This window comes from Acomys russatus, chromosome 1 (genome assembly GCF_903995435.1).
Source record: "Acomys russatus chromosome 1, mAcoRus1.1, whole genome shotgun sequence".
NCBI classification, from domain to species: domain Eukaryota; kingdom Metazoa; phylum Chordata; class Mammalia; order Rodentia; family Muridae; genus Acomys; species Acomys russatus.
Window position 1 is genome coordinate 88,336,468 of NC_067137.1, and position 27,055 is coordinate 88,363,522.

At 35.8% G+C, this 27,055-nt stretch overlaps 1 protein-coding gene across 23 annotated transcripts in view; it reads left to right on the forward strand.

Annotated features, from left to right (window-relative positions):
- Positions 1-27,055, forward strand: part of Gphn (gephyrin) — a 433,952-nt gene that overhangs the window by 173,357 nt on the left and 233,540 nt on the right. For all 23 annotated transcript variants that reach the window (XM_051148057.1, XM_051147978.1, XM_051148006.1 and 20 more), the window contains one exon: positions 14,903-14,997. In XM_051148057.1, coding sequence (XP_051004014.1) covers positions 14,903-14,997 — 95 coding nt within the window. The remainder of the gene's footprint in view (positions 1-14,902; positions 14,998-27,055) is intronic.

The window sequence follows — 27,055 nt, forward strand, 5'->3', positions numbered from 1 at the left end:
TTTATTAAATGTTGATATTATTGCCTGAGATGTTCGTGTTCTGTTCAGAAACTTGTCTCCTGTTCCCATGAGTTCAACGCTTTTCCCCACTTTCTCTTCCTTTAGAGTTAGATTATCTGATCTTATGTTGAGGTCTTTGATCCACTTGGACTTTGGTTTTCTGCAGGGTGATAAATACGGACCCATTCACATCTTTCTACATGTAGACATCCAGTTAGACCAGCACCATTTGTTGAAAATATTTCCTTTTTTTTTTTTTTTTTCTTTTTTTCTTTTTTTCTATGGAATGGTTTGACCTGTACCTAGTGGGAGAGGATGAGCTTAGTTCTGCTGTGATTTGAGGTGCCTGGATGGGTTGATGCCCTTCCTTGTCTGAGAAAAAGGAGAGGTGGCAGTGGGGGATGGGCATGTGAGGGCAGGACTGGGAGGAGGCTGTAAAGAAATTAAATTAATAAATAAATTGAAAAAATAATGGCAGTGAGGTTCTGCAAAAAAAATGAAGAGAATGCTAATTTTATACAAATAGCGTGCAAATTTTTAATCAATTCTGTGCATCTAACAATCATAAGGACAAAAAAAATGCATAGTCAAATTTAGGTGGAGATATCTAGCCTTTTAGTCTAACAATTAGACCCTAAAAGGGGTTTTGGGAAGCAGTGCCCATCTCAGAAGGGAGCAGGAAAATGTCCTGGGAGTTATCTATTCACCATGGCTGTAGACTCTGTTGTTCTCTCATTTTAATGAGGTACAAGTTTGAGTTGAAAGCACTTTCTTAATTAGCACAGTAGAAAGTGAACAGAGAGAAGCCTGAAAATCCTGTGAAAATGTGACAGGAACAACAGCAACAAACAAACAAAAACAAAAAAAACTAACTGTGGCATAAAAGGTCAGGATGATAATAAAGAAACCATTATGAGGGAATAAATCAGGAGAGCAAGATGCCTCATCAGATAAAGACACTTGCCTCTCTTATCCCTCTAGATCCCTGTCCCACATTCTTGATTTTGTTTTACTTTGTGATCCACTATATATAACCAGTGCCAATTGTGTGACTGTGGGTTTGGAACTCTCCATTGGAGCTTGGTGAGCTTACTAGTTGTTACACATTAACAGTGACTCTTCCGGCCCATCTCTAGAATGTTTTTTGATTTTATGTTATATTGCATACTTAAAGAAATTGAGTACTTTCTGTTCATGTCAGTGCATCTAGATCCAACTCCTGAGATCTGATTCTTCAAATGATCAGGAATCAAATCATACTGGTAGTGCTGTGTTGCGTGTGTAAATACTTGTAAGTCAGAGGTAGCAGTCTTCTTTTTTTTTTTTTTTTAATAATTTATTCAGATTACACCTCCATTACTATCCCAAGTAGCCTTCTTATAAAGATCAGAAAAAAACTAAAAGAAACTTTCCCTGTGTTTTTTTTTTCTCTTCTACTGCCTCCTGATCAAAATTAAGACATTTTCTGAGAGAAATAAAAGGCATTTACATAGCCTGCTTTTCAAAATGTTAAATAACTACAAAGTGAAAGCGTAACCACATATAGGAAACTCTACTGTGAGCAAGTCTGTTGTTAAATTTCTTTATTTCTTTGTTAGTGTCACAATACAAGGGCTGTTAGGTCTCAAACTAAGGACCAAAGGCAAAGTAAAGGACCTGTAAGGTGCCTATTAACATATCACTATGCACTCTGGCCAGCCAGCCCCCTCTGTCCCTACCTGTCACAGGGTCCTTCTGGCTGGCACATGTACCCTAATGGCCTTTCCTTCCCCAACTTCTCTGATCCATAATGTAGCCATTTTGGTTATGTGGTTCCTCTGCCCTCTTGACCTCTTGACCTCTTGGCTGCCATTACAGGTTCTCTCTCTTATCTCCACTCCTCCCTCTCCCCTTGCCGCCCTTCACCATCTCCCTTCTCCTCACATGGCCAGGCTGGCAGAGTTTGCTGGGCATGTTCACTCTGGACTCTCCCAGATGTCTGTTTCTGTCTGTATTCTACCTTATATCTATAATAAAACCTTCACCCCCTAGAAGCTGCCATGTCCTTTTTTCTTTAGGTTTTTTTTTTTTTTCAATTCAAGGGACACAGCATCTTATATATTGCACAGTTCTTATATTGTGACATAGGTATTAAGTATGGTTCAACTGTAATTTTTTTTCCAACATTCACAAACTCTCACAAGGTATTCTTGATCTCCATATGTGTTTTATAGTAGCATACTTGCTTCAACTTCACCTTACCTCAACAAAACCAGTTTAAAAAAAAAAGACTGACTCAAAATTATTAAATCTTACAATGTCTTGCAAAATTGTCCACATAAAATATGGCTCAAAATTTATATGATTTTATTTTGTGAAATGCCATACCTATTATTGTTTTACTTGTTTATAAATTATTAGGTTAAGTTGCATATTTAATAGGGATAGAGAGATAGTTATTAATAAAGTACTTACTTTATAAGCCTAAGAACCTGAGTTCTACCCCAAACCCATGAAGAAACAATAGCAAAAATACAGCCCAGTGCCCAAGGTTACATGTGCTTTAATTCCATTGCTGAAGAGGTCCTGGATCCCTGCGTCATACTATCCAGCTGGCCTAACCTACTACCTGCGAATCCTTCCCCAGTGAGTGTAAACTAGATATGCTGTACTGAAATCCCTGAGGTGGCCACTTCATGATTACCTGGGGAAGTGTTTATTGTGAATGAGAGAGACAGGGAGAACATCCAGAGGCATCTGGAAGAGTCAAGAGCCAAGAGAAAAAGAAGTAGACTAGAAATGGCCAGGGCTGTCTGCAAGAGATACAGTAGCTGTGGTGGTGGGGGTGGGGGGGGGGGACCTTATCATGTTAAAGAAAGGAGAAATTTGGAACAGCCTGGAGCCTAGCATGATGGGAGAAGAGTTGGGTGTGTGAGCGAAGGTCCAACGTGCTAGAGAAGGCGTTGAAACATATGACAAGGGCATTTAAATAGGGACAGGGGGAGTCTGCTTTGGTGTGCAACTACAGGTTCATGTCAGTGGATAGCCATATGTTTCTTTCGCCGGAGTCAGAGCAAATGACTTCTTTTTGCTGAGAAATACAGGTTTTATCTAACTACCAGAAATCTTTTAGTCAAGCTTGAGCTGAACCAAGACTTTCATTTCTGGACACATGTACTGCCTGAGATCTAACAGTAACATACCATGTCTTTAGAAAAATAATACAATAGACAGTGTCTGAGAAACAGCAGCTGGGTTTGACCCTGACCCCACATGCCTAAACGCCTCACACTTGCACACAAATGCACAAACACATAAACAAAATTATATATTTTATTAGTGTATTGTGTATTGATAATATAATGAAAGTTTACTTGTGTCTGTCCAGCTTTATTTCTTTCTCTAAGCAACTTGAAATTTTTTCTTTATATTTCTATTTTCCTTGGATCTGTATTTCATTCTACCACAAAGGGTGATTAGGAGATTGCCTATTGATGAATGATTTTATACCTAAATAAATTTAGGTAGGAGAATATTAGTTTAAAAAAATCTTGACTTGATCATATTTATGTTTTATCTGTATCATTTTGTTACACAAATATAAATTAATTCATTAAGATTTATTATTCAAAAATAAAAAGATTCATTGTTTAGAAATGAAAATGAAATGAAAATGAAAATAATTGATTTAAAACTCAATTATTTGATACACACACTGTTAGAACTGTGGTCAGACTCAGAAACACACTTCAAATCTTAAGACATTAAGTTAAGTAAATGCTGTTTTTCTGATAAGTCATTTTTGCATTTTGTAGGTCTCATCTGCATATTGCTGAGATATTTGTTTATTTTAGTTATCCTTTTCTTTTGGAATTCTCACTGCTAATTATTATATAGATAGAAAATAACTCAACTTCAATAATTTAGAATTCATGATATATCTATAAACTGTAAAACCCCTTATAATTAGGACATTAAGCATGAATTAACACCATTAGCAATCATTATTTTAAATAAATACATAACCTTTTAAAATAATTATTTTCCTGGATTCTCATCTTTATTTGGAGTCTCATATTTTTAACATAGAAGTTTCAAAGGAAACATAAGCAAACAGTTCATTTAAATTGTATTTGATCATCTATCTAGACCTTGAAAATATTCTGTATACTTTTTCTAGCATATAAAAATCCAGCTCTCTTCCAGTCTTCAAAAGAATCTTTTAGATAGTCACTCAAAAAATAGAAATTATAGAGATGGCTCAGAGGGTAAGAGCAGTTTGTGCTCTTCTATAGATACCAAGTTCAATTCCCAGCAACCACACTATAATAAAATCTGGTGTCCTCTTCTGGTTTGCAGTCACATATGCAAGCAAAACACTGTATGTATAGTAAATATATCTTTGAAAAAAATACAAATTATATCAAAGCTCAAAATCTTTTGGTAAGTGAATTAACACAGAGCTTGCACTTTTTCTATACCAAAATATGTATGTGTGAGTATTTCTCAAGCTGAAATAATTTTCATTTCCAGAGAACATCCAGTGATACATATTTCACAGTTGGAAGATTACTCCTGGCATTGAATTACTGAACATTATAATGCACTAAATGTCCCCTGTAAGAAAGGATTATTTTGCCCAAAGTTGTCCAGTGGGCAAGTAAGGTGTAATCTGTTTTGTCCAAGAATGTGTCAGGTTAGAAATCCAGACTATAGTGTGTGATGACTCCCCATTTTTAAAAAAGAATGAGAATAGCATACTGCTTTACTCTACGCACTGAAGTCTGGATGTTCAAGAAGACTCTGGACGATTACAGGTTAAATTACAGATGGTGATTCTGATATGTCAATCCCAAATCCCATTAAAACACAGCTCACATACAATTTGATTTCTTTAGGAAAAAATCTTATTATAGAGCACTAAGTTTTTCCCCTAGCTTTTCAATTAGTTTACATAAAATTTTTAACAAAATGCTTTTATTTTTAGATTCTGTCTTTGTATGTTTATAGTCTTAAATACTTCATTACGATATTTTGATCCAACCAAATAAAGGACAGAGATTTTGTTTTTTCTGATTTAAGTTTGGGGCTTTTAAAAATTATTTCTCTCTCTCTCTCTCTCTCTCTCTCTCTCTCTCTCTCTCTCTCTCTCTCTCTCTCCCCGTGTGTGTGTGTGTGTGTGTGTGTGTGTGTGTGTGTGTGTGAAAGAATACATTACAAGAATCTGTTCTCTCTAATCTTAAATTTGAATTCTATACCTTCATTCATTTTCTTAATCAAAACACAATTTCTTTATACTTTCAATTCTACAAGACCTTTGATGCATCTTTTTGTTTTTTCACAATTGCTTTGACTATTTATAACATCAAGCTCTAGATGATTTAGTTTCATGTATTAGTACATATGTGTATTGAACTTTGTATTAGAAGTAATATTTTATGATCATTAGATTAAATAATAGGCAAAAACAAAATTGGAGGGAAAAGGCCCAAATTCCCCTTTAGATTTTTCTACTTATTTACATTCTGCCTTTGAAATAGTCAAACAATTTACTAGTATATCTCTTGATTTACTTTTGAGGAGAAAATTAATAAATCCTGTTACCTGCATGTGTATCTATATTGTATGTGGATAACAGGGAACTTTTATGTTATTACTTTATAAGCTGGCAAATGTGGTATGATGAGCCAGGGGTATAATTAAATCAGAACTAAATTATTCTGTGAGAAAACCTGTAGAGAGTGTAATATATTTAACCCCAGCTATAATATGTCTAGCCTCCAAATGTGCTTATGCCTGTGTATATTTCCCTCACCTTAGTATTTGAATTTCCGTTTTAGTAAAACTTTTCCAAAGACAATGGAAGTACTGCATTTTCTTTGTTTTTAGGAAATAATGTTCCCCTTTTTTACTCTCAAATTTAAAGTAACTGCAGGTGGTACAAGATTACACAATGGGCAGTACTAAGCCAGACGTGATGACACATGCCTATAGTTCTAATACTAAGGAGGCCGAGGAAGGAGGATTACTTCAAATCAAAGCTATTGTGGGCTACATGTATGTTATGAGCAGCCTGGCTTGTCAGACTCTGTCTTAGAAATGCTAAAACACTTAAGTAAATAAGTTAGTGAAATCAAATGAAAACTCTTCTGGGGGCTGTTTTAGGGATCCCTCCTTTTAAAGAGCCGTTCTCTTACACACACACATAATATAGTCTTTGAAATAATAATTACATCATTTTCTTCCTTCCCTTTCCTCCCTGCACCACCGACCCATCCCTGGCTCTTAATCACATTTGTAGCCTCTTTTTTCTTTCTTTCTTTCTCTCTCTCTTTCTCTTTTTTTAAATTTATTTATTTATTTTTGGACAGGTTTTCTCTGTGAACAGACTCTGATTGTCCTGTACTCACTTTGTAGACCAACCTGGATTCAGACTCACAGAGATCTGCCTGCCTCTGCCTCTGGAGTGCTGGGATTAAAGACATGTGTCTCCATGCCCAGCCTGCTTCCTTTTCTTTAATTCTTGGTCTGTCTTTCCTTCCTTCTTTTTGCTTCCTTCCTTCCTTCTTTTCTTTCTTTCTTTCATTCATTCTATCATATGTATGTTTTCTGAAATATGGAAATACAACCTGCTCAGGAAATATGTTCCAATCAGTTGGTATTGTATTACCAGTTGAGGGGCTTGTCCTTGGGGAAGACCATTTCTCCAACCCTCAGCATTCCAAAGTTGCCTGTAGTTCTTTGTGCGGGATTGAGGCCTCATGAACGTTTTAACTTCCATGTTAACATGTACATTGGTGTCATCCTTTGTTCAGGTCTTATTTATGCAACAGTGTTGCTTATGTGATTTTACATGGTAGTGAATGAGTAAGTGGGTAAATAGATAGATGGACTGACTGTAAAAAGAAAAGAAACAGATCACCCCAGCAGCATACCAATTGTGTCACAGAATTATCTTTACAAGTGAGCTCCTTACATTTAAAAATTACTCTGCTAACAAAATTAAGGCATTTAATAAATACTGTTCATAAAAACACACTACATTGTGTATTAGATCTGTTGAAATTATTCCTTTCCCCCTCGATATCTGCGTATGACTTACTTGTAGACTTATTTTTAATTTTCATTTGTGTGTCTGTGTGTGCATGTTTGCACATGTATCCCATGTGAACAGGTGTCCATGGAAGCTAGAAAAGGCTGTGGAATCCCCTGGAATAGATGTTGCAGATGGTTGCAAACTGCATACATGAGTCCTAGTTTCGGCATTCGCATCCTCTGAAAGTGCAGCAAGTTGCTATACATGCGCCTTTCAAGCTACACACAACCAAATTCCACAGTTTGGCACCTTATACACAGTGGATGATGGGCTGGGGAGTTCAGACCATTCCCTTAAAACACTTCTCCTGCCCCTTTGGACTGCGTAACTAGGACTGATAATATGTCATCCTCTAGGCATAGTCACGGGCCACTTGCTTAAAACTGTTCTTTTCTCCTCTCATTGAGGAACGGTGGGGATTATTTTAACAGTAGTGTTGATCTGCTTTAAGTCAGCAAAAACATTGATTTGCAGACTTTGTTATGTTTATGCTGTAGCTTCAGTGTGTTCTCTTTCACTAAGTCTCCCCACAGCAGCATGCTGTAATGACTGGGTGTAGGAAGAAGAGCCGGCAACACTGTCACTCCAGTTTTACTTGTAGCACAGGCTCATATTGCTACACCTAAGCTGTAGTGTGTCACCAGATACTTATTGTGCGGCCCCAGAGCTGCCCATTTTTTTATGGCCAACGTTTTAAATGTAGACATTCAAATAGTATGTTTGTCAGGAAAATATTTTCCCGGGCTTATTAAACTCTCTGTTTTTGCCCAATTTATCTTCTCATTAGGTCTATATTTAATTCTGAGGGATTCTCACATTTATATCATGTATAAAGTTGAATGTAAAATATTCATTAAATATCGGGTGTCACACACTTTCTTTCATCAACAATGATTTTCAAGTATGCTTTGTAAGAATCATAGGAATCACCTGAAATTTGTTTTAAATAACAATTCTAATGCCCTGTCCAGACATGATTAGAAGTATGTGAACATGGGGCCCAAGAATCTAAGTGTAGCAAGGTTTCTAGAAGATTCTGATATACACTATAGTGTGTATCAGTCTGAAAACTGTTTACCTAACCATATCCACCTTAATGACATAACAAAGTTCTCATCAGCCATTATCTGGCGTTTCTCTGTTGTTTTTGGTTATTTCCTCACCACATAGATCATCTTCGCTATTTATGCTTATTTACTCATTATGTGACACTGTAGTAATCGTTAGCCAGCAAATTTATTAAATTTACCTACTTGAGTAACAAGCATATAAAGATATAAAACCCTTCCACTGTTAACAGAAATGTGTCTGTGTACGTAAAAGCACTACACTAGAGAATTTTTCATGGCATCACCTTACATTTGTGCTTATTTAGATTTAGTTTTCTATTAATATAAAAGTCATGTCTTTTTATCACTAACTTTAATACCATTTTCGAATGAAGTTTAAAAGTGAGCATGAATTTCATTAATAACTCTTAATTGTTTGTGATGCAGTTTTATTCTTTTGCTTTATGCTGTTTTGGTGTAGTTTTTCATATGTGGCTGTAGATATTGGCACTCAGCTTTTGCTCTATTTTCTGTCTTTGCAATCTCCACATTGGTGTTTTCCTCTCTAAAGATTAGAGTGCTTCCGGATTATTCCCTCTCTTCATTAACCAATGCTCATACATTTGGTTACTGTTGTAAATTCTCTATTATTTCAGCTCTGCTTCTCGATGACTGTTTATAAGTGTGTATGTTTTCCTATTACCTCTGTTAACCTATCTATTACAATCACAACTATAAGGCTATAAGTCGAACTGGAAAATAGGAACAGAAAAGAAATAAATTTCTTGAATATTTTTGTATACTAGATTTTTGATATTTTCTCATTGCCCCTTTAACATGTGTAGCTATGCTTTATTCTTAAATGCACAGAAACCCAGAAAGGCTAAAAATTTTCTTCTAATTCACAAAACAAATAACCAGCAAAGCCAAATTTCAAATATAGTTAAGTCCGTACATTTATTTCTGTGTTCCATTAATATTTATTGAGGATATGTTTGATGTTACCCACTATGCCATGTGGTGCAACAGATCCAAGGCCTCTTCTCTTGGGTATTAACTATGTAGGAGCATTGTCTAACTTCACATATGGTGGTATTTTGACCATGCCAGTCATTTTAAAAAGAGAAAGTAAACCAACATAGTTTACAGTGTTATATGGAAAGGGTGCATTATTAACAGTTGTTAGAAAAATTATGTAGGTGATTTATTTAAGAATGCCCTATTATAAACACATTATCATGTCTTGACCTATAAGAACTTGATGGTCTGTCCCATCCTCCCACCAACTCACCATGATTCATACAATCATAATTTTAAAATGAACTTAGCAATGCAGAAGAATGTCTGGTCTTCCTTAAGTTCAAAATTTTCTCCTGCAGGATCTCATAAGGAAAATTATAGTATAATATAAACATACTTCAGATATTCTATCATATTAATAGAAATTTCACTAAGATACCTGTTTGTGTCTGATGATGGAACAAAAAAAAGGAATTTCCAATAAAATAATTCTCTGGAAATTGAATGAAGCATTTCAGGTAGAATCCGTTGTTCTAACAACGTCCATGACATATTTTTTAAAATATGAATGAACAGTGAATGAACTTTATTTCTTCCATGTAATTTTCACATTATTTGTTAACTCTTGGTCAAAGCATATACACTAAGTTTATTTAGTTCATGACTGGATCATCACATACTTTGAATACTACTAAACATCGTGGACACCTAATAAGTGGTGTTTCTAAAGTGGATAAGTATTGTGCCCTGGTTTCTCAATTTTAGATTAAATATGCTCTCTTGACTATCTGTTGTTTTTCTCTACTTGTCCTTAAAATGTACTATTCTTGGTGTATTTAATCTTTACGTGTATCTCATTATTAATTTTTCTCTTGTTAGAAGAAATTACTGGCGATTAAATACCTTAAACAAAGAAGTTTATTTACTTCATAGTTTTGGAAACTGGAAGTCTAAAATAGAGAGATTCTATTTGGTGGCCTCTAACAAGGACCCCTCTGGATGCCTCACAACATAGCAGAGAGACAAAAAGGGAACTGGCTATTAAGAAGAGTCCATATAGAAAAAAAAAAAAAAACATAAAAACAAGCCAGGCAGATTCAAAGGTCAGGCTCACTTTTTATGTAATGTGTTCCCTTAGGAACTGACTCCAGGAGACCAGCATTGAAATTCATCGTGACAGCACCTCACCCTTGTACCAACTTTCAACATTACCACACTAAGGTCTAAGCTCATAATGAATATTTGGCAGATAAATTGTTGTCAGAACCATTAAGTGTTAAACATTACTTACATGATGACTTTTTAAAGTGGGTAATGAAGTATTAACTCTGTTAAACAAGACCTTTCATACTATGCTCAACTTACCTTTGCTCTATTTTTTTTAGGAATTTAGATTTTTAGTTTTCTGAGAGGTTTTTTAAATTTTATTTTATTAATTTATTCAGATTACATCTCAATTGTTATCTCATCACTTGTGTCCTACTGTTCTTCTCTCCCTCACTGCAGTTTATAACAGAAAAACATTTCATATCATGAAGCTTCAAACTTATATTGGTTATATTGGTTTCAGATGATGAAAAATGAAGTTGACAGATTATTATTATTATTATTATTATTATTATTATTATTATTATTATTATGCTTTGAACCTAAATAGTAGCAACTCATTTAAAAACTTAGAACTTAAGATTTTCTTTTCTACTACGTGTGGTGTCACTGATTAAAGCAGAGATCATTAGGAAGAAATTGCTGTTGTTAAATATTACACTGTACTATGTGAGGTGAACCAGGAGATTTATCAGTTCTGGGAAATCCTGTATTTTATATGCATATTAGAGACAAATGAAGTGTGTAAGTTCTCCTAAAAATTGTACCAGCAGTCAGTATCGATACCTACTTGATTTGCTTTAACTGTTTTGTCAAGTATGTGCTCACAGGAAACAATTAGCCATGGATGCAGTCTTACTTAGTTTTCTCACTTACTTCCGCTAAACCTTTGTAGTCACGACCTGTCTGCGTTTCGTCATTGTTTATGTTTCTTTGATTTCCTCATACTGGAATATTCTATTTGGCAAATTTAGCTTCTTAGTCACCTCCATAAATTGTTACTTTTCTCATTTATAAAAATAGATTGCTACACTCAAGGAAATTCCTCTAAAATCAAGGACTAGACAAGGTTGCCCACTTTCTCCATATCTCTTCAATATAGTTCTTGAAATCCTAGCCAGAGCAATAAGACAATAAAAGGAAATCAAGGGGATCCAAATGGGAAAGGAGGAAATCAAATTATCCCTATCTGCAGATGATATGATTATGTACATAAGTGACCCCAAAAATTCCACGAGAGAACTCCTACAGCTGATAAACACCTTCAGCAAATTGGCTGGATACAAAATTAACTCAAAAAAGTCAGTATCCTTCCTATATACAAATGACAGTCATGCAGAGGAAGATATTAGGAAAACTACAACCTTCACATTAGCTACAAGCAATATAAAATATTTAGGAGTTACTCTAACTAAGCAAGTGAAGGACTTATTTGAAAAAAACTTCAAATCTCTGAAAAAAGAGATTGAACATGACATCAGAAAATGGAGGGATCTCCCTTGTTCATGGATTGGAAGAATTAACATAGTAAAAATGGCCATCTTACCAAAAGCAATTTACAGATTCAATGCAATCCCTATGAAAAATACCTATGAAAAATTTTAAAGACATTGAAAGGTCAATTCTCAACTTCATATGAAAAAACAAAAAACCCAGAATATCTAAAACAATCCTATAACAATAAAAGATCCTCCAGAGGAATCTCCATTCCAGATCTTGAGCTGTATTACAGAGCAACAGTAACTAAAACAGCATGGTTCTGGCACAGCAATAGGCTGATTGATCAAGGGAATCAAATCGAACACCCAGAAATGAATCCACACACATATGGTCACTTGATTTTTAACAAAGAAGCCAAATCTATTCAACGGGGAAAAGGATAGCAACTTCAACAAATGGTGCTGGTCTAACTGGAGGTCTACATGTAGAAAAATGCAATTAGACCCATATTTGTCCCCATGCACAAAACTCAAGTCCAGGTGGAACAAAGACATCAATATAAAACCAGAGACACTAAATCGGTTAGAAGAAAAAGTGGGGAAGAGCCTGGAACACATTGGCACAGGAGACAACTTCCTGAGCAGAACACCAACAGCCCAGGCCTTAATGTCAACAATTAATAAATGGGACCTCATGAGGCTGAGAAGCTTCTGTAAGGCAGGAGACACTGTCAACACAACAAAGCAACCAACTACAGACTGGGAAAAGATCTTCACCAACCCTACATCTGACAAAAGTCTAATATCCAAAATATATAAAGAACTCAAGAAATTAAACACCACCAAACCAAATAACCCAATTGAGAAATGGGGCTCAGAACTAAACAGAGAATTCTCAACAGAGGAATATTGAATGGCTGAAAAACACTTAAAGAAATGCTCAACATCTTTAGTCATCAGAGAAATGCAAATCAAAACAACTCTGAGATTCCATCCTACACCCATCAGAATGGGTAAGAAAAAAATTCAAGTGACACCAAATGCTGGCGAGGATGTGGAGAAAGAGGAACACTGCTTCCTTGATGGTGGGAATGAAAACTTATACAACCACTTTTGAAATCTGTCTGGTGCTTTCTCAGAAAACTGGGAATAGGGCTTCCTCAAGACCCAGCTATTGCACTCCTTGGAATATACCCAGAAATTGCTCCAGCACACAACAAGAAAATTTGCTCAACCATGTCCATAGCAGCCTTATTCATAATAGCCAGAACATGGAAACAGCCTAAGTGTCCCTCAGTAGAAGAGTGGATAAAGAAACTGTGGTACATATACACTATGGAATACTACTCAGCTATTAAAAACAAGGAATTCCCGAAATTTGTGGATAAATGGATTGAGCTAAAAATGATCATAATGAGTGAGTTAACCCAGAAGCAGAAAGACTCAAATGGTATATAATCACTTATAAGTGGACACTGGCCCAAGGGCCATGTCCACTGGAAGTCTTCACTTACCAAGAAAGTGCGATAGATAAGCGGACATCCTATTTGAAACTCTAGGTGAGAGAAGTATGGGAGAATGGGGAAATAGAAGGATCCAGAAGGACCTAGTAACCTACAAAAAGAACATTTTGATGGGCGGATCCTGGCCTAGGTGTTCTGCTCAAACTATGGCACCAACCAAGTACAATATGTGCAGTAAACATCTTACCCCTGCCCAGATGTAGCCAATGGACAGGACATTCTCTACAGTTGAGTGAAGAGTGGGGTCTGACTTTCACATGAACTCTGTTGCCCCATATTTGACCACGTCCCCTGGATGGGGAGACCTGGTGGCACTCAGAGGAATGATAGCAGGCTACCAAGAAGAGACTTGCTACCTTATGAGTATCTACAGGAGGGGGAAGTCCCCCTCAGTCACAGTCATAAGGGAGGGGAATAGGGTAAAAGTGGGAGGGAGGGAGGAATGGGAGGATAGAAGGAATGAGATAACAATTGAGATGTAATATGAATGGATTAATAAAAAATTAATAAAAAAAAAGAAAAGAAAAATGCCCTGCTAAAGAAAAAAATAGATAGCTACAAATGTATTAAGTCGTGTCTTTTGTTCCTAATTTTACCCTAAAGTTTGTTTTTACCATTGAACACAATGTACAATCATACCTCATTCTATAATTTCAGCATATGGTCCTTCACAAACAAAAGTTCCTGTCTTGCAGAGCAAGAATATTAAAACCATTTTTTCAATATGTGCTCACCTCATGTCTGTGTTACATTTGGTAATTCTTCTGATACTCTAAACTTAATCATTATTTTTAATGTCCGTTGATCAGCCAACAACCAACAATAATATAGTCATGACAGTTTGAATGGTCAGATTATCGCTAACATACTTTTGAAACACTGTATTTCATTATTGTAACTTTTAGATATAATGATATGATATGCTTAGTACACTAAAGGACAATGTAACCATGACATTTATATGCACTCAAAACTCAAAAAAGTTCCTATGATATGCTTTATTGATTTATTGGCTTAACAGTGGTGGTCTGTAACCAGGGTATGGTTATATTCTGAGTGTTAGAAAATATAGTTCCTGTCTTCTTCAGTAACTTAGTCCTGGCTTAGCTACCCTTCATCTTAAGAATGTTGCTCTTAAACTCTATCACTTTATTGTTTTTCAAAAAATTCAATGGCAATTTGTATTGAAAATAGAAAATGTTATAAAATCATAGAACTAGGATGAATATACTTTAGCAGTAATCTTTATTTCAACAATAATAAGCTGTGCATGTAGCGTACTGCCACATTCAAACTGGAGTTCTTGCCTATCATGCACAAGGTTTTGGGTTCCATCCTCAATACCACAAAACAAACAACAAATAAAACCCTTAAGAGCCACAAGAAATAATGCCCAGTTTCTTATACATCTGAAATATTTTAAACTGTCACAGCAATCTGAGGCTTCCTGTTTTAGAATTCATTTTATCAGAAAAAGATGGGACTGTTAACATTCTCTAGATTTTTCTAATCAATAGCTTGCGTTCAGTGATCCTAAAAAACTGAGCTCGCTGACTTCAAAAACCTAAATGCTTGAGAAACTTCAAAATACGGTTTATCTTGAAGTGAAACATTACTCTGCCTTTTTTTTTTTTTTTCCCTTTTTTTTTGGCTATTTCACTCAGTCTGCTATTTAATCTTTAATTACAGGCCACAAAAGAAGTAATAGAACGGGAAGCACCAGGGATGGCCCTGGCAATGCTGATGGGATCACTTAATGTTACACCTCTGGGCATGCTCTCTAGGTAAGAAAGCCACCAACCAATTGCAAAGAAAGTGAACTCCTGACTACAAATCAGTACCCTAGAACAGTAAATCTATTACAGGTTAGTTACAAGACTTAAGTTCATCACTTTTTATCAATAGTTAATATTAAGTCTTTCCATCCTTTGTAGCTCTGTCTCAACCAGTCCCCGCTTATTTATTTTCGGTTTTGTTTTTCTTAATTTAGACTTTGAAAGACTGTTTTATCACTGCGGAAAGCCATCAACCCTAATGCATAGGAGTTGTGTTCATTAAAATGTAAAGTTATTCTTTTTGTAATTTAATGCAATGAACCACTAAAATTCATTAAAAATCACCTAGTTTCACCATTTAGGAACTTATTGCTCTATTAAATCGATTTATTAATATATTAAATTAGTATATATAAACCTTTGATGGCATAGGTGGTGGCATCTGGTGGTTTCTTAGTATTTTAGCAAATCATAGGTTATAACTCTATAAATGAGCTTAGTATACATCATTTAATATAAAACTTAATTTAGTCAGAGTTTCTTTTAATGACTTTTGAATATGGACATTTAATCTCATACTACCAAAAATATATAACTTTGTAAGTTTATAACTTTATAATCTCAGCATAGCCACTTATATTCTACTTGAAATATAACTATAAAAGATAAGGTATCTATTTAATTATATAAATGTTATTCAACACAACTTTCCTGTTATTTTAATTATATTTATATTTCATTAGTAGCAGTCATTGGAAGTATGGCTATGAAAGAATTCTATTGTTTTTACTGTCATGTATATAAAATATTGTAGTGTTTAGATTAATAAGTGCAAATGACATTTAAATAATATGAGAGATTATATATATATAATTTGTTCTTTTAGAATTTCATACATGCTTGATAATATTTTCCCCTCCATTAAATTCTTCCTGTATCCATTTCTCTTTACTTCTCATGCAGCATTATACCTTATTTTTTACCCATGAACATCTAGGCCAATGTAGACTGCAAAAATATTCTTAGTTGTGTGGCCTACCACTGGAACATAGTAGACTTATCAGGGGCTACATTAGAGAAAACAAAATTGTGCATCTCTCAACAGATAAGACTTGCTAACAGCTCTTCAGCTAGAGGTGAAATTTCATGCCCAATCCCCACCCCCTTCTCCACACTTAGATTTGATTTGGCTTGGACTTGCACAGGTCTTATTATGCTGTCACACTACTGTGTGTTCATATGTGTAGATACCCTGCTGTGTCCAGAAAGACACTGTTTCCTTGTATTTATCCATTGCCCCTGGCTTGTACACTCTCATCATTTTGTCTTTGTCAGTGATTCATGAGAAGGCTGAACATCTTGTCTTTTCTTCTCTGCTTGGTATCCATTGTGGGTCTCTGTGTTGATCACCATCTACTGCAAATAGACATTCTCTGATGGAGTTTGAAAGATACCTTAATCTATGAATATAACATCATTGGGAGCTGGTTTAATATATGTCTGCTTAACAAGTTACACATGTAGTTTTTTCCCTAGTGTCTATTGTTTATCTAGCTATAGATTCCTAGTCCAATAATGTTGGCACATCTGGATTTCATCTTGGGGATAAGGCCTTAAATATGATTGTAAGGTGGTTAATTATTGCCATGGCACTATTGAACAAGTGGACAGTGTCTTGCCAAGCTAGCCATTACTTTAGCTCGTGGTTCACAGCTCAAAACGGTTGACGGATACTTTTCTCCTTCAGTAGTCTGTACAAAACCAGCTAGCACTATGGTAGCTATTCAGTAAGACCAAAGCTTCCAGATCTGTGCCAGCTTGATTTCATCATGTTCTGTTACTCAAACATGTGGTATCTTTAGCAACAGGATCATAGTATCAAGTTATAAAGGTAGCCATGAGCATTAACAATGGTCTGTGATGCTTGGAAGTGTGTCTTGGGAACCTCAGTGGCCCACAACTCAAAATAAAAAAAGGTAGCCCATTCCTGGATCTTGAATTTTTTTCAGTCAGTCTCTTGTCTAGTAGGAGTACTGATGCCCCATTAAAGGGTAGTGGGTGTCCATATTTTTTTTAAAAAACTATTTAGTGTTATTTATCCATCCAGTTTCCCTCATCTATCTGGCTCTCCTTTGTTCTAACCCAACCTCTTTTTTCCTATTCCCTAATTTTCTCTTGATCTTTTATACCAGTGCCTTCTGTCTCCCCACCATTGAATGCCCCTTCCCATAGGCCTTTACTAATTTCCTGGCCTCTATGGTTGTTCCAGATGAAACACATGTATCCATAGTTTCAAACCTGATATCCACAAATGAGAGAAAACATGTGATATTTGTCTTTCTGGGTCTGAGTTTACTCACACTGAATGATTTGTTCCAGCTCTATCTGTTTGCCTCCAAATTTCATATATTCATCTTTGCTGAGTAATATTCTCTTGTGTAAATATACAGTTCTTTTCTCCCATCCAAGTACTAACCCAGCCTGACCCTGCTTAGCTTCCAAGATCAGACAAGATCGGGTGCATTCAGGGTGGTATGTCCGTAGAGTACAATTCTTTTCTTTATTCATCCATTAGTTGATGGACATCTAGCCTATGAATAGATCGGCAATGAACATAGATGAGCAAGTATCTCCATGAAAAAATGTAGGAGTCCATCAGGGATACCCTCTGAGTTACATGGTAGAATTATATGGTATGAATTATATAGGAAAACCATTATCCAAAATTTTAGGAACCTCCATTCTGATTTCCATTGTTCACAGTTTTCACTGCCACTAGTTCTTAAAAGTCCATGCTGTTTTTTTCTTATCAAAATGCTTATTGGAAATGGATTGAGCTAGAAATGATCATAATGAGTGAGTTAACCCAGAAGCAGAAAGACTCAAATGGTATATACTCACTTATATCTGCATACTAGCCAAGGGGCATGTCCCACGAAAGTCTTCACTTACCAGGAAACTGGGACGGAAGGGAGGACATCCTACTGGGACTCTAGATGAGAGAAGCATGGGAGAATGGCAAAGTAGAAGGATCCAGAGGGTCCTAGAAACCTACAAGTAGAACATTATGATAGGCAGATTTGGGCCCAGGGGGTCCTGCTCAAACTAAGGCACCAGCCAAGGACAATACAGGCGGTAAACTTTAAACCCCTACCCAGATCTAGCCAATGGTCAGAACAGTCTCCACACTTGAGTGGAGAGTGGGATATGACTTTCTCACGTACTCTGGTGTCTCACATTTGACCATGTCCCCTGGAGGGGGAGACCTGGTGGCACTCAGAGGAAGGACAGCAGGTTGCCAAGAAGAGACTTGATACCCTATGAGCATATACAGGGGGAGGTAATCCCCCTCAGGAACAGTCATAGAGGAGGGGAATAAGGGGAAAAGGGGAGGGAAGGAAGAATGGGAGGATACAAGGGATGGGATAACCATTGAGATGTAACAAGAATAAATTAATAAAAAAAAAACTAAAAAAAATGCTTATTGGTATTACCTACACAAAGGTAATATATCTAGTTACAAAATGGCAGGATATAAAAATTTTAAAATATCAGTATCCCTTCTGTATACACATGATAAATAGGCTGAGAAAGAAATCAGGGAAACCACAACTTTCATAATAGCCACAAATAATATAAAATATCTTGGTGTAACTCTAACCAGACAAGTGAAAGATTTGTATGACCAGAACTTTAAGTCTTTGAAGAAGCAAATTGAAGAAGCTATCAAAAGACGAAAAGGTCTCCCATGTTCATGAATCAATAAGATTAACATTATAAAAATGACCATCTTACCAAATCTATAGATTCAATGCAATTCTCATCAAACGCAATTCTTTACAAACCTTGAAGGAGCAAAATCAACTTTATATGAAAAAAAATTTAAAACCCAGGATAGTTATAACAATTTTGTACAATAGAATAACTTCTGGAAGTATCACCAACCCTGATTTCACTCTATAGTACATTTTAGAAGCTGCTAACCCACACTGCTGGTTCACTCAGGAATTTAAGTTTTATTCCTTCTCAAGTCTCTGAGGGGCATTGAAGGCCAGATAGTATAGTTTTACAATCAGTTTTAGTTGGTTAGGGGATAAGATCTTTTTAGATCATGATAAAGAAGTTAAGGGTAGAGTTGATATAGGACAGATATTTAATTTCATTCAAAAATTTACCCCAACAAGACAGGAAAGACGTTTACTTCAAGCTGGACAAATACAAATACTCAAACCACTATGAGTGTAACATTTATAGACTTCATGATTGTCACATGGTTCTCCCTGCTGTATGTAGTTTGTTTTATACATGTGTAATAAAAGAAGTGTATTTTTAAAATAAAATAAAATTGTTATTTCTCTTTTAAAAAAAAGAAAGTAAAAAGGAATGTTAAAAGCTTATTTTTTCTACAAAAATAAAAAACTGATGGGGCATTTTTTACCATAAAGCATGTGGAAAATTCCTAAAGTGGTACATTTAAAATGGCTCTATTTGCTGCTTCCGTGAGACTCATTGTAGATGGAAATCCAGTAGTTGAAATTGAAAGGCTAGGAAAGATAAATTAAATGCAGGCATAGCACAACAGGAAGCTATTTTCCTAGAATGCAAAAGTCCCTTGTTTGATTCCTAACACTGCAAAACTTCTAAAAGAAATTTAAAAGTAAATAAACTAAGAAAAATTTTTAAAGTGCGCCAGAACTGTAGCATGCAGAAGAAGGTTATAGTTCCATCAGGTCAGAAGGAAGTCAGAAACTCAGTGCATGAACCTAGAAGAAGAACCTGATAGAGGCCATAGAGTTTTGCTTATTGGGTTGCTCCCAATGGCTTGCTCAAAGCTTCCTTCTCTTCCTTCCTTTCTTTCTTTCTTTCTTTCAAGATTTATTTATTTATTCACTTCACATCCTGGTCATGGCACCCCCTCCTATGCTCCCAGGCCCCCACCCCAGCTCATCAAGTAGCATCAGGACTGAGTTCTTCCTCTTCCCCTGTGGCCTGGCTAGGCAGTCCCTTCAGGGGAAAGTAATCAAAAAACTTCAGCCTGCTTTCTTGTAGAACCCAGACCACTTGCCCAGGAGCTGTACCACCCACAATGGTCGGACCCTCCCATATGATCAACCAATGTCTCCTATTGCATTTTCTTGGTTGAGAGTTTTTCTTCCCAGATAACTTCTGCAAGTGGACAGTGAACTAACCAAGACATATGCATTCTGAAAACTTTTAGCAATGTATATTCTTGTTTATTATAAATATGATATTTTGTACTTTACTGAAATTTGTCCAATACATGTAAGTTGACTGATATGTGCATGTAGAGTAGTCTTTATTTTGTCTTCAAGATCAATGCTAACATCCTGTGTGTGTGTGTGTATGTGTGTGTACGTGCAAATGCACACAGGCACACCGCATGCAAGTGCATGGGTACAGTGCATATGTGCATGTCGAAGCTAGGTGATAATTTTTATTATCATTCCTCAGGCATCATCTATCTCTTCTTTTATGAGCAATGATTTGTCACTGGCCTTGATCTTGTCAAGAAAGCAAGATTGGCTGGCTATTTAGCAAGCCCCAGAGTTCTATTTCCATCTCCCTAACTGTAGAATATACAAGTCCAAACCACCATGCTGGACTTTTTTCTTTTCTTTTCTTTCTTTCTTTCTTTCTTTCTTTCTTTCTTTCTTTCTTTTCTTTCTTTCTTTCTCTCTTCTTTCTCTTTCTCTTCTCTTTCTCTTTCTTTTCTTTCTTTCTCTCTTTCTCTTCTTCTTTCTTTCTTCTTTCTTTCTTTCTTTTTTTTTTTTTTTTTTTAATGTAGGCTATTGAGATTTGGACTCACATTTTATGTTTTCTACCAATTGATCCATCATCCCAGCCTCCACTTATAATCCTGATATTGGTATTTCTGTATTTTTTTATTCTTAAACTATTTCAATTTGATGGGTTTTTTTTTTTTAAACTTTATTTTTTTCTCTATTATTTTTCTGTTTTAAAACTTACTTCATTTACCCTGGCAAAGTGATCTCAACACTCGGGAAGCCAAAGTTAGGGGAATCTCTGTGAGTTTGAAGCCAGCCTGGTCTACAAAGTGAGTCTAGGAAAGCCAAGACTACACAGAGAAACCCTGTCTCAGGAGAAAAAATAATTAGTGGAGTTTATATTTATTTTATACTTACTATCTCCTTCCTTTTTTATTTGAGTTTTCTTTGTCCTTCATTTGTATTCTTGGAATGGAAGTTTGTATTGATTTGAGTTTTCTAATATAAGCATTAAAAACATCCATTAGTCTGTTGTTTTGTTTCTGTTTTCATTTGCTTTAAGGTTTTTCTTTCCTTTCAGGCTTATTCTTTTATTTATGGATTATTCTCAAATTTTTTGTTTAGTTTCTAAGTATATGGGAATTTTCCTATTGTCTTTCTGCTTTTAGGTTATAAATTGATTTCACCATAGTAAAAGAACTCGTGAGTCTTTCAGAGTCATTGTGGTCCAGTGTAGGATCTTTCTTTGTGACTTCATCATATGCCTTGGATCAGAATGTATATTATTCTGTACATTGTTATATTCTATATATGCCCACTGGTTTCAGTTATGTTGTCATGTTACTGAGTTCTATGTCATTTTATTTTACTTTCCATTTGTTCTATTGAAATAGCTGAAGATGTCATTTACATGAATTGCTCAAGGAAATTCTGGTTATTTACCCCATCAATTGAATATATGTTCTTGTATAATCTGCATATTGATGTTTATAAAATTTTTATTAATAATAGCCTAAACCTAAACTCAACTGAAACATACTTCATTAGCTGAAGATAAGCCAACTTTTGGGCAGCTATATAATATAATGTTTCTCATTTTAAAAAAATGAAATGACCATTCAAATCACAAAGATGGGAGATGGATAAGTGCATAACCGTAATTAAAAGCTGCCAGTTTAAAAAGGATCATAGTTGAGTTTTGATTTTATAAATGCTGGAAATTGTAAAACTTTAAGGACATAAAATGAGCAGTGTTTTCTAGGGTGAACAGAAGAGGGAGTAGATGAATGGGTTGACTCATTGCTGACGTCACGGAAGGGGTGTTTTTTGGTTCTGCCACAATTTGAGGGAACAAGTCAAAAAAACGCCTACCTGCCATTGTCATTCTCGTCAGCCTAAGGAATCCCAGAAAATTGGGACCCTCTGGCCAAATCAGGAACCATGACATTAGCACACTGAAGATAAAATTAAGGCTGCTCAGTTCATGAAGTTGAGGTGGTAATTTTACTAAATGCATTTTATTATAGACATATGTGTGAGGAGTATGAGCATGCATGTCCTTCCATTTTCTCTTGCCTTTCTCTTTTTTTCAGAGGTTTTGCATTTTCATTGTAGAGGTCCTTCACTTCTTTGGTTAAGTTTATTCCTAGATATTTTTGAGACTATTATAAATTGGATTGCGTCCATGTCTTTTTCTTGTGTTTGTTGTTGGAATATAGAAAAGCTATTGATTTGTGCAAATTGATTCTGTATTTGCCACTTATCTGATAAAGAATTTATCATACATAGAAGTTTTCAGACTTTTTGGGACTTCTAATGTATAGTATTATATTATCTGCAAATAGGCATAGTTTGGCTTCTTTTTTCCCTGTGGGTATCCCTTTACTTCTCGCTCTCTCTTGCCTGACTGCTCAGCTAGTACCTCAAGCACAATATTCAAAAGGAGTGTGGACAATGGACATCCCTGTCTCATTGCTGACTTCAGTGGATTTCCTTCAAGCTTTTCTCTACTTAGGATTGTGTTAGCCCTGGGTTTCTCTTACATAGATTTTATTAAGTGGAACTATGTTCTCATTAGTTCTTTGTTCTCTAGGTATGTTAGATTTGGTCAGTGGCTTTTTTCTGAATCTACTGAAATGATTATGTGATTTTTTTTTCTTTAAGTATATTTTTAAAAACATATTTTATAAATTTATTCATATTACATCTCAATTGTTATCCCACCCCTTGTATCCTCCCATTCCTCCCTCCCTCCCACTTTCCCCTTACTCCCCTCCTCTATGACTGTGACTGAGGGGAACTTCCTCCCCCCGTATATGCTCATAGGGTATCAAGTCTCTTCTTGGTAGCCTGCTATCCTTCCTCTAAGTGCCACTAGACCTCCCCATCCAAGGGACGTGGTCAAATACGGGGCACCAGAGTTTGTATGAAAGTCAGTTCCCACTCTCCACTTTACAGTGAAGAATGTCCTGACCATTGGCTAGATCTGAGTAGGGGTTCAAGATTTGTCCTTGGCTGATGCCATAGTTTGAGCAGGACCCCTGTGCCCAGATCCGCCCATCATAATGTTCTACTTGTAGGCTTCTGGGATCCTCTGGATCCTTCTATTTCCCCATTCTCCCTTGATTCTCTCACCTAGAGTCCCAATAGGATGTCCTCCCCTCTGTCCCACTTTCCTGGTAAGTGAAGACTTTCGTGGGACATGCCCCTTGGGTTAGTGTCCAGATATAAGTGAGTATATACCATTTGAATCTTTCTGCTTCTGGGTTAACTCACTCATTATGATCATTTCTAGTTCAATTCACTTGTCCACAAATTTCAGGAACTCCTTGTTTTTATAGCTGAGTAGTATTCCATAGTGTATATGTACCACAGTTTCTTAATCCATTCTTCTACTGAGGGACACTTAAGCTGTTTCCATGTTCTGGCTATTATGAATAAGGCTGCTATGAACATGGTTGAGCAAATGTTCTTGTTGTGTGCTGGAGCATCTTCTGGGTATATTCCAAGGAGTGGAATAGCTGGATCTTGAGGAAGCCTTATTCCCAGTTTTCTGAGAAAGCACCAGATAGATTTCCAAAGCGGTTGTGCCTGTTTGCATTCCCACCAGCAATGAAGGAGTGTTCCTCTGTCCCCACATCCTCGCCAGCATTTGGTGTCCCTTGAATTTTTGATCTTAGCCATTCTGATGGGTGTAAGATGGAATCTCAGACTTGTTTTGATTTGCATTTCCCTGATGACTAAGGAGGTTGAGCATTTCTTTAAGTGTTTCTCTGCCATTCGATATTCCTCTGTTGAGAATTCTCTGTTTAGTTCCGAGCCCCATTTCTCAATTGGGTTATTTGGTGTGGTGGTGTTTAATTTCTTAAGTTCTTTATATATTTTGGATATTAGACCTTTGTCAGATGTAGGGTTGGTGAAGATCTTTTTCCAGTCTGTAGTTGGTCGCTTTGTTGTGTTGACAGTGTCTCCTGCCTTATAGAAGCTTCTCAGCCTCATGAGGTCCCATTTGTTAATTGTTGACTTTAAGGCCTGGGCTGTTGGTGTTCTGTTCAGGAAGTTGTCTCCTGTATTTAAGTGCATTTTTGTGGTTCATTATATTTATCAACATGTATGGGACCAATCCTGCATTTCATGCATAAAACCAACTTGATTATTCCCTGTAGTTTTTGGGGGTTTTTTTGTTGTTGTTGTGTCTATTGCACATATTTGGGTTTGGATTGGTACTAGACTGGTTTTGTAGAAGGACTCTGGGAGTGTTCCTACTGTTGCTGGCTGTAGACCTTTGAATGATGTGACTCCTTTTGATTCTGGGGTACTTTTTAGCTGGAAGACTTTTAAAAAATATTTTTATTAATTTATTCATATTACATCTCAATTGTTATCCCATCCCTTGATTCCTCCTTTTTTTTTTTTCTATTTCAGTACCTTCACTTGTTATGCTTCTGCTTAGATTGTTGATTTATTATTTTAGTTTGATAGTTTGTTTGAATTTAGAAACTTACTCTTTTAGGTGTTCCTACTTAATGGAATATTAGTTTTAGAAATATTCCCATATAATATTAAAAATTTTTGATGTAGGTTGTAATGTTTCCATTTTATTTCTGATTCTGTTAATTTGGGTACTCTTTTTCTTCCTTTTAGTTAGTTGGACCTAGGGTATATCAATTTTGTTTATTTTCTCAAAGACCAGATCTTAGATTTGTTGTTTTCTTTGATTTCATTGATTTCTGCTCTGATTTTTATTATTTCTTGCCATCAACTGTGTTTGGTTTTGATTTGGTTTGTTCCTGATTTTCCAACTTTTTGGGTGCATCATTAAGCTACTTTAATTAGATAGATAGATAGACAGACAGACAGACAGACAGACAGGTGTGTGTACATATATATTTCTTTTCTTTTTACTGTAGGAATTTAGAACTATCAACTTTCCTTATAGTATTGCTTTCAGTGTGTCCCAGAGATTTGTGTATGTATGTGCTGTGCTGTTTTTTTATTTAAATTTCATCCCTATAATTTTTTTCTTGCTTTCTTCTTTGACCCATTCATCATTTACTAATTGCTTAATAGCCATTAGTTTACATTTTTACTAGAGGTTTATTTGCTATTAATTTTTGTTTTGTTGTATTGTAATCAAGTAGCATACAGGGGGTGGTTTTTGTCTTCATTTTTCTAATGACCTGTTTTGTCTCCTAGGAAATAGTTTATTTTAGAAAATAATCCATGTACTTCTGAGTGGAATGTGTATTCTTTGGTGTTTGGATAGAATAGTTCATAGATATCCGTTAAGTCCATTTGTTGTATGATATCAATTAATTCTGATACTTTTCTGTTATCTTTTTTTCTGGATGACCAGACTGTTGGAGTACATAGAGTGTTAGAATCACCCACTATTAATGTACTGATGTTAATCTGTGTCTTTAGTTCCAGTTGTATATGTATGTATGAAGTTAGGTACTCTGCAATTTGGTGCATATATGTCTGGTATAGTAATAACTTTGATTGACTATCCCCTTGCCTTGAAGGAAGGGTTCCTATTCTGGTTAGTTTTACGTAGAAGTCTATTTTGTCAGATAATAGGATAACAATGCCTGCTTGCTTCCTGGTCCCATTTGATAAGTTTCATATGTCTGTCTTTTTTTTTTTTTTCTTTACTTTTTAATGATGGAAATGAAACTATACCTAAAAGTGAAGCTTCTGTAAAAACTATTTCTTCTTCTCTGTCGTGTATCAGTCCTGAAACTTGACTTTGGCCTCCCATCTAGCCTTGCATTTCAGAGCTGGGTCTCTAAAGACATCCTTATTGACAGCAGTTTTGTCCAAGGGAGTATGCAAAGAGTGCCTTGTGGGCATGGGGTGATTGTAATTATAACATTTCACAAAGGACTTGATCTTTGATCTCTAGGATTTTCTTCTTGCCCATGACTGCTGTTACTTTTTGGAGACAGTGGTCAATCCCAGCCACCAGCGCATGGCTGTAAGCATGGCTTGAGGTGCCATCCTCAATATTCCTCATGATGCCAGCTTTGCATCCCGAGTAGAGTTCAGCCAGGACCAGCAACACTTTCCACGTTTTCATCAATGCCCATTTCCATAGCAAGCAGTTGGCTCTCAGCAAAAGGAAAGCTGTCTGTCTTTTTACTCTAAGATCGTACCTATCTTTAAAACTAGAATGTGTTTCTTAGAGACGGAGGACGAGTGGATTTTCTTTCTTGATTTATTCATTCTATCTGTGTCTTTTGTTTGGAGAATTGAGCTATTGTTGCAATGTGTATAATGGTCATCATGTTATTAATTTTAGTATTGTTGCTTTTGTTGTCACTGGTATTTTGTAATTGTGGATTTTGTATCTTTTTTTCCACAATCTTTCTGCAAGGCTCATTTTTCTCTTCAGCCTCAATAATCTTTCCTGTATTTTCCTCAGGTTTGGCTTGTTGGATATAAATTATTTTAGAATGTTTATGTTGTGGAAATTTTTTCTCCTTCAACTATGGCAGGTAGATTTGCTGGATATAGTATTTTTAGCCTTGTCGGTGTCTTTTAGCACTTGGGATTCATTACTCCAGGTATTTGTAGCTATCAAAGTTCACTGAGACATCAGTTCTTATGCTGATAGGTTTTTCTTCCTATGTCACGTGCATTGTTTCTCTTGCAGCTTTCAGTACACTTCTTTGTTATGTATTCTTTGTGTTTAAATGATGATCGGCAATGGGGATTTCCTATTCTGGTCTTTTTTTGTGTTCTGTGTGCTTCTTGTGCTCCTATGGAGGTGTGTCTATTGTTTATTTGTTTGCTTTTGAGGATGGGAAAATTATTTTCTA